This window comes from Galeopterus variegatus, unplaced genomic scaffold (assembly GCF_000696425.1).
Source record: "Galeopterus variegatus unplaced genomic scaffold, G_variegatus-3.0.2 Scaffold8236, whole genome shotgun sequence".
Taxonomy (NCBI): domain Eukaryota; kingdom Metazoa; phylum Chordata; class Mammalia; order Dermoptera; family Cynocephalidae; genus Galeopterus; species Galeopterus variegatus.
The window spans coordinates 1,432-10,662 of record NW_007734347.1 but is presented as its reverse complement, the minus strand read 5'-3'; the positions used below and the strand labels follow the sequence as shown (position 1 = coordinate 10,662).

At 33.5% G+C, this 9,231-nt stretch overlaps 1 protein-coding gene across 1 annotated transcript in view; it reads left to right on the top strand.

The window, feature by feature from the left end:
• Positions 1–4,692, top strand: part of SLC6A15 (solute carrier family 6 (neutral amino acid transporter), member 15) — a 24,358-nt gene extending 19,666 nt beyond the window's left edge. The window contains exons 8-9 of the mRNA XM_008592722.1: positions 1,397–1,589; positions 4,529–4,692. Of these exons, the coding sequence (XP_008590944.1) occupies positions 1,397–1,589; positions 4,529–4,692 (357 nt within the window). The remainder of the gene's footprint in view (positions 1–1,396; positions 1,590–4,528) is intronic.
• The last annotated feature ends 4,539 nt before the right edge of the window (positions 4,693–9,231 follow it).

Sequence of the window (9,231 nt, the reverse complement as noted above, 5' to 3'; positions counted from 1 at the left end):
TATTCATTGCATTACTGTTTTTTTGATGCATGAATGATATTTGATATAGCCATTTTATTAGCCGTGTTTAACAAATCATGATTACATCTTTCTTCTTAGCTACTGTCACATATTTTAATAAACAAGAAATAGGTGAACATTAGAAAATGTTCTGGTATTGACTGCCATTGTATTGTCAAAAAGGAAAATATAATGGATAAATTGACCATTAATCACTTGACTGTAAGATAGCTAAGTATACTTGAGACTAAACATAAAGAATCATGCATTGGAAATTGTGGGCGAAGCCATCATTAATATAAAAACCTTGAATTCCATAAGCACAGATTAACTGACCTTTCAAAGGGTTTTTCATTTCATTTCGTTTTGTTTTTGTAATTCTTATTTATGTTGTCTTTATGAGATAACACAATCAACATGAGGTTGGTTTGAGGTAGTTTCTTAGGAGAAGTAAGTTGTTATTTTACAATTCAATATTTGTGATATTTATTTTTTATAAAAGCCTCTTTATTAATATTTGTTATCAATCACATTTTATTCTGCTTGATTGGAATCTTTGTCTTATTATCCATTTTATTATTAATTTTGACCGGAAATTTACTTTTTCTCTTAAATTATGAAACAAACATATCAGCCCCAATTTTTTTTAGCAGGAAAGTAGGAATATCAGAAGTAGAAAAAAATAAAGATTTATTTTTTTTTTAAGATTGAAAATGGACTTTTTATAATCTAGTTATTCTGATAACACCATTTTATTTTGCATTCATATTTTCCTTTTAAATTAAAACAAGTTTATTATTCAAAGTCTATATTTTCTTTATACCAATAGCTTAAGCCACTATGAGGTAAGGTAAAACTAAATATTTTCTATCTTTATATATAGCCCCAAAATAGTTGTATATATACTTGTACTTATGTACAAGAGTAATTCAAAAAGTTTTTGGAAAAATAAAATTGAAAGATAATATGCATCTTTCCATGAACTATTTGAAGTACACTCTTATCTGTGATAATAAATCACTATTCATATTCGTGAGCTTTAACCAAACCAAAAAATATTGTGTATTCTTGAATATGATATATCATTCCAGGATCATTGTGAAATATTTAGAACACAACACAATATATCTGTGTATCCTTATATCCTTATTTGAGTCTACTTGAGTCACAATATATCTGTGACTCAATGTATCCTTATTTGAGTCTACTTGATCTAATTAAATCTACATTCTGAAAATGAGAACATGATCTAACAGGTTAAAGGGTGATGTCCAAATGTTTATTTCCAGTGGCCCTTGGCCAGTATTCAAAAATTTCCCTCCCTTTTGTAATTGATTTATAGAGCCATTGTATAATATTACTCTGTATTAATGTTGTTATTTTGCATATTTTACAGGCTGTTCAGGGGACTGGTTTAGCTTTTATTGCCTTTACAGAAGCAATGACACATTTCCCTGCATCTCCCTTCTGGTCAGTGATGTTTTTCCTCATGCTGATAAACCTAGGGCTTGGCAGCATGTTCGGAACCATTGAAGGGATCATCACTCCTATTGTGGACACTTTCAAAGTGAGGAAGGAGATTCTTACTGGTGAGTTTTTTATGTATTGGACATTTCATTGAACTGAAACAGGCACTTTTATTTTTGGTGAGAGATTAGATATGGAAACAGAAAAGTGTTATAATATTTGAGGTTTTATTAATGTATTTATTACTATTTATTTATTTTATTTATACTCATATCTATAATATATAAATATTATGCTTAATGTAGATTAGATTTAATTGTTCATTAATGATTACTTATTTTGTTACTATTTATTAATAGTAATGTGATTATTATGAATTACTGACACTAGAATAAAGTCATAGAATGTTCATGTATAATTTTTATACAAGTCAAATAATTATAGAGAAGTTCACATATAATATTCCTTATCCAAAAAGTGCATAGTTGAAAATGTTAAACCTAATCCTGTTACCATGTACAATAGCAATTGTGGTTTACTAGTAGTTAATGTCTTTAGGTAGGAAAGAAAAATAAAACAACTGATCAGTGTGGAAAGTTGTTAATATGTACAAACTACAAGTGATTACTCAAGTACCGGTTCTGTGCTGCACCATTCTTGAATTTGGGGGATGTAAAGGATATGAGAAAAATTGTAAGAGAGACACAGAGATATAAAAAAGCTTCTTTTCCAAAATTAATAGTACTAAAATTAAAATCAGGTTGGGTAGATAAGACTTGTATCATATAATACGATGATAGAGAGCATGATGGGGATTGTACATAAGATTTCAGAAGAGGCGAAGTCATCTAAATATGTGATGGAACTGCCAGAGAAAAAATAGAAGTTGAATTGGAAAGGTTAGGTAGGGTCTTCTCAGGAGCCAAAAAATAGCTGTAGTAAACATATATAAACAGAGATAAAGAAAACAGTAAAGGAGCTAGCCAGACCAGAGTGCGGGAACAGTAGTAGTAGGTGATGTAAAATAAGCCTGGGTAAAAATTATATAGGTGATCTTGAACACTGGGCAGTGACAGGCAAGCTCACCAAGGCTCTGATTTTAGCCCTGAAAGATTTAGTAATAAATAATGTGTAAATAATTCTCAAATATATACCTTTATCATTTACTTCCCTGCAAAATGTATGTATGTGTGTGTGTGTGTGTGTGCATATGTGGATAAAAATTTCAACAATTTGTTATATATTTATATTGATGTATTCTCGACTCAGCTGAACAAATATAAAAAAACTTTTAAATTATCTCCCAGAAACAGTTTCTACTTCTGAATATCAAAATCAATATCCTGCTGACACACGGGCTAAAAAAAGTCATTTTTGCATTTTTATTTTTGCACTCTTGCTTTTGCCCTCTTTTCTTACCCCATATTTGTACCGTCCTCTCCTGTAGCAAAGGGCTTGTAATATTAAGGGAAAAGTAACATTGTAGAGGGAGAATCACACAAGGTAGTATTTGCTGACTCCCACTGGGACTCTTATTTGGAAAGACCAAAGGGGAATGCACTGTCTTCTCCCATTTCCTGTCTTTTGAGATCATACCTATATTTCATGTCATATCTGACCTCGATGAAATGTTACCTCATCACCTTTGTTAGGTGTGTTTTTTCTTCTTTAGTACAGTAAAACTTAGAAAAGTGAATTGTTCATTATATTTTCCTCCTACAACTCCAGCAAAACTCTTACTGTCTGTGTCACTTAGAAGGCACTTTCTTCATATTTGCGTCATGCTATGGTGTAAGGAGAGCGTGAAAGTGACACAGACTATGGAGTCAGATGGACTTGGGTACAAATCCAAGCTCTGCTACCTCCAGCTAGAGACTTTGAGTACAGTGCTTAAATTCCTCAAGGTCATTTCTCCCATCTGTAGAGTAAAGATAGCAATACATTATTCAACTGGAATTAAGTGACATAATAAAAATTCACTGTATACTGTGATAAGAATTTAAATTTAATATGCACTAGACTCCAAGTAAATGTCACTTTTCCTTTTCTACATTATAAGTTTACAAATGCCTTTCCTTTACGTATGATGTAACTCACAGTGCTGGTATAGTGCTTAGGAGATGGAGGTAATGGTTAATGTAACACATAATTACTGAGGTTGTCAGAGAACCCTCATGGGATTGAATCTGTAGATGTCCATTTCCTTCTTCCCTTAACTGCAGTCTCCTACTCTACTTCCTTCAGTTTTAAGATTTCTCTGCTAAGAGTATGAGAGAATAAAGAGACTAACAAACATATGGGAATATTACATGGCTTCCAAAAACCTCTCTCAGGTTTTTATATTAATGGTAACTGGTCAGAAGTTTATGCATCCGTTTCTTAGATATTACTGGGGAAACTCCATTAAGATGGTTTTTGTTAGTTTTTACTTGGATAATCAGATTGCTCGATCCTGTCATAATTAGTTTCCAAATTAATCTGTTTAGGCAAGATAAAGATATAAGCGTGGGTTGGTGCTGAGGCGAGCTCTGATCAGATTTTTCTATTTATACTTTAAAGATAACCATCTTTTAATCAAGTATAAAAGTACATGTTTCACAATTTTTTATTATAAGACACATTAGTCTCATTATTAATTTAAAAATTCCATATAGATTTCAACATTATATAACTTTGTTACAGGTAGAAATGACCTATGAATATTTGCTGCCTAAAAAGGTCACTTTACTATTAGTAAGAGAAGTAGGGTGTGGCCATTTATACTTTTAAAATTTTCTCTCAATTTTGCCTCATTTATTATTTGTGTTTGGTAAATAAATTTCACAGTCTCAGGAGACGAGGTGTTGTTTATGAATTTATATTGAAGCTGGGGCTAAACCCGGGTATCCTAACTTCCAATATGTCATATTCTATAGTATCAGGAAAGGTATTTTCTGTTTATATAATTGACATGGTATAAAAGATAAAAAATATTGTTTGACTGTAATATTTTATAATGAAGTTTAAAAGATGTGACTTTGAATAGGGCCTCATTATTTTTTCATTTATTCCTTTTGTCCAGTTATATGTTGTCTTCTGGCATTTTCTATTGGTCTGATATTTGTGCAGCGCTCTGGAAATTACTTCGTTACCATGTTTGACGATTATTCTGCTACACTGCCTCTGTTAATTGTAGTCATTTTGGAGAATATTGCTGTATGCTTTGTTTATGGCATAGATAAGTAAGTATATTTGCTTTTATGCATTCATTTTTCATATCTACATTGAAAAGACCAATTATCAATATCACTTAGTGGAGAAGGGAAATAAATGGAGGGAAAAGTTCTTTAAAAAATCAAGTCTTTTGTAGGCTCTTATGCATTCAACAATTTTAGTATGGTTCCCTCACTGGATAAGTAGTTAGAATTGTGTAGACTGTAATATCATCTAGAATTCTGGAGCCTTGATTTAATTCTGGTTATAAAAGAGAAACTTCTAAGATTAGTGAGTATTGGCTATGATCCAAGAGCTTTAAGTTCTTTGAGGTATTATTGCTATCTACATTTCACAGATGAGGACATCAGACTTAGAGAGACACCAAGTGACTTGCTCATCACATACCTGGACAGCAGCAGACCTGGGCTTCACAGTCATTTCTGTTTAACTCGAAAGCCTATCTTCTCATTATTTTGCTTAGCTGGTTTATAAGAGGAATGTGATTGTCATAATGCCTTATGTAGAAGAATAGTTTTGGAGAATAATATATCCTTCTTTGAGATATACAAATAATTTCCTGCACACAAATGTCATATTTATATAAGGTCGTTACTTGAACTCACTATATGCCTAACCTCTGAATTATGTACCAGCTTGATGTGAAAAGTATATGTATTTGATATTAAATGAAACATCAGGGTAATCTCAGGGGAAAAATGAACTTTGAAGGCTTTGTCTAATATTTCTTAAAGTCATTGCTTCAATTTCACATATATAGATGGAGAGGCAGTAAGATCATCAAGCTTATTACAGCTCAGTGTAAAATAGGAATGAGTGCACATTGAGTGAAGACTAGAGTCCTCTTAAGACACAGAAAGAATATTATTGGTATTGAATGAATTTTATGACAAAGCTTAGAGAATGTTTTTCATTACTGTCAAAAGCTACAGGCCAGGAAGGATAGGGGAATTTACATTTAATAATCATGTACTATATGAATATAGCTATGATAGTAATAACTATCTGACATGCATTAACTCTTAAGTCTCAAACACATTCTGTGGATGGCAAGTAAGCAAATTAAGGGATGCTTCACATCATATGTCATCAGAGAAATGCAAATTAAAACAATAATGAGAGACCACTGCACATCTATTAGAATGTCCAACACCCAGGACACCGATAGCACAAAATGCTGGAGAGAATGTGGAACAAAAACTCTCATTCATTGCTGGGGGGAATGTAAAATGGCAAAGCCACTTTAGAGGACAGTGTGTGGCAGTTTCTAACAAAACTAAACATACTCTTACTATATTATCCAGCAATCACATGCATTGGTATTTACCCAAAGGAGGTGCAAACTTTGTCCACATAATAATCTGTACATGAATGTTCATAGCAGCTTTGTTTATAATTTCCAAAACATGGAAGCAATCAAGATGTCCTTCAGTAGGTAAATGGACAGATAAACTATGGTAAATCCAGACAATGAAATATTATTCAGCACCAAAAAGAAGTGATCTAACAAGCCATGAAAAGGCATGGAGAAAATTTAAATGCATATTACTAAGTGAAAGAAGCCATATCTGAAAAGGCTACATACGGTATGATTCCAACTCTATGACATTCTGCAAAAGCCAAAATTATGGAGATAAAAAGATCAGTGGTTGACAGAGACTAAGGGGAGAAGGAGGGAGGATTAGTCAGCAGACAGAGGATTTTTAGGGCAGTGAAACTACTCTGTATGATACCATAATGGTGGATACATGTTGTACATTTGTCCAAACCCATAGAATGTACAACACCAAGAGTGAACCCTAATGTACACCAAAAACTCTGAGTGGTAATCATGTGTCCCTGTATGTTAATCAATTGTAACAAATGTACCACTCTGGTGAAGGATGCTGATATTGGGGGAGGCTGTACATGTGTGGGGTGGGAGTATATGAGAAATCTCTACCTTCAGCTCCATTTTATTATGAATCTAAAATTGCTCGTAAGAAAATAAAGTCTGTGTTAAAAAACTAGTCTGCGGTAACTAATATCACTAATATCTTAAAGTTAGAAAATTGGCCCTTGCCACTCTGGTGAAGGATGCTGATATTGGGGGAGGCTGTACATGTGTGGAGTGGGAGTATATGAGAAATCTCTACCTTCAGCTCCATTTTATTATGAATCTAAAATTGCTCTTAAGAAAATAAAGTCTGTATTAAAAAACTAGTCTGCGGTAACTAATATCACTAATATCTTAAAGTTAGAAAATTGGCCCTTCTTGTACAGGGGGATACAGCATGTTAATTGTAGACCCAGGACTTTCACCTAGGCCTTGATTTCAAATCCAGGATTCTCTATCCTATCCCGAGCTACCCACAGCTTCTAACCTGCACCAGGATGGACTCTGATACTGTTATTGGTCTGATCTATGAATCGGTAAATTCATAATTTAGATTATATTTAAACAGTTCATCATTTATGATAGCCATATTACACAATATATCTTTCTGATAGTATTCCTAAAGAAAAATAGTTATAACAGGAGAAAAAATACTAATAATAGATAGATGCATCTATTGAATTCCTACTGTAGGTGAGGTAGTGTAGCTCTGCATACATTTTTTATGATGCTAACAATAACATTCCAAGGTAGGTATTACACTATCTTTTTTGAAAATGTCAAAAATGAAGCATAGAAGGTATGCATTAAAAGATGGCAGAAATATATTTGAAATGAGGTTTTTTTGATCTCCACAGCTCATATTTTGTCCGAGGGGCAGGTATTTAATTCTCACATCGAAAATGCTCTAATTTACTTACTTTTCCCTCCTTTAAGATTCTGGAGAGCAAGTCTATTCTTCCTGCCCACCTTCACAATTTCATGAGTTCAATTTTGCTCTATGTTCTCTGCCACTTTTCCACAGAAAAGATTGAGAGGAAGCAGTCAAAACCTAAACTTTTTACACAGCAAGTCTGAATGCAGAAAAAGAAAATATCAAAGCATAGCAATTTAGGGGTTAGGCAGAAATATGAATTTAAAAAACTTGAAAAGGAGGATTCTGTGAAGCTGAAAGTGATGGCAGCATAGTTTTTGTATTTCTCCAAATCTCATTAAAAAGGAAAGAAAAATAAAAAGAATGAAATAGCAAAACCACAGACCCATGGACATTGGCAAGAAGATACTCCCGAGAACCGTCAAATATGAGAGGTAGGGACAAATCGATAGCCACAGACCTGTGTGGGAGATGTCAGAGGATGTGCATCTGGGCTTCTGACACCTTAATCATCTGTAATCATCCCTGAAAAGTGAGCCATTATGGAAAGCAGGATGGAGGTTCCTCAAAAAATTAAAAATAGAACTACCATATGATCCAGCAATCCTACTACTGTGTATATATCTAAAGGAAATGAAATCAGTATATTGAAGAGCTATCTGCACTCCCATATTTATCACAGCACTATTCACGATAGCTGAGATATGGAATCAACCTACGTATCCACCAAAGGATGAATGGATGAAGAAAATGTGGTGTAAATACACAATGGAATACTATTTGACCATAAAATCCTGCCATTTGTGACAGCACGGGTGACCCTGGAGGACATTATGTTAAGTGTAATAAGCCAGGCATATAAATATCACGTGATGCCACTCATATGTGGAATCTGAAAAAGTTGATCACATAGAAGTTAAAGAGTAGAATGATGGTTACCCGAGTCTGAGGTGGTTAGGGAGAAGGGAGATGGGAAAATGTTGGTCAAAGGATACATAATTGCAGTTAGAGAGGAGGAATAAATTTCAAGAGATCTATTGATCAGCAAGGTGAATATAATTGATGATATATTGCATTCTTGAAAAATGTAGAGTAGATATTATGTGCTCTTACAACAAAAATAACTGAGATAACGTATTTCTTAATTAGCTAGATTTAGCCTTTCTACAATGTATGTGTACTTCAAAACATCATGTTATACATGACAAAACACACAATGTTATGTCAATTAAAAAAAAATTGTGACATGCTAATCTGAAGACAAGGACCTAAATTGGGAGAAATTTTATAGGATCCTCGCCCTCATTTAAAGAAATGGAAAGGGATCAAAATGCAACAAGATCACTAGTGCTGGAGCAGTCTGGTCTCGAAAAACTCTTGAAACTAACAAACCAAAGTTTCCTTCCAAGACAAAGCTCTGCACTTAAGTGAAAGTAATGAGAGTAAAATCCAAATTGAGCAGGGAAAAAGAAAGTCCAGATAAGTAGGAGGAGGAGAGGGGAGGCGGTAGATCAGAGACATTATAAGGCCAAACTTTGAATACTTTGCAGAAAAAGAGACGATGTGCTCATCACTCCCTCCTAAAGATGCAGGAAAATTCATTTTACTTAAATGTGGTCAAGTCTTAAGAAAAGTCATTTTATGAAAAAGGATGAAAGGAGCAGAGTAATATTCCTGCAGACAACAAAAGCACACAGCAGGACAGATGAAAAACTATTTCAAAATAAGCTGAAAAAACTTTCAAAACTGATAGCCACCACAAAAGGACAGCATATATTAGAATTATTTAAAATTACTAAAA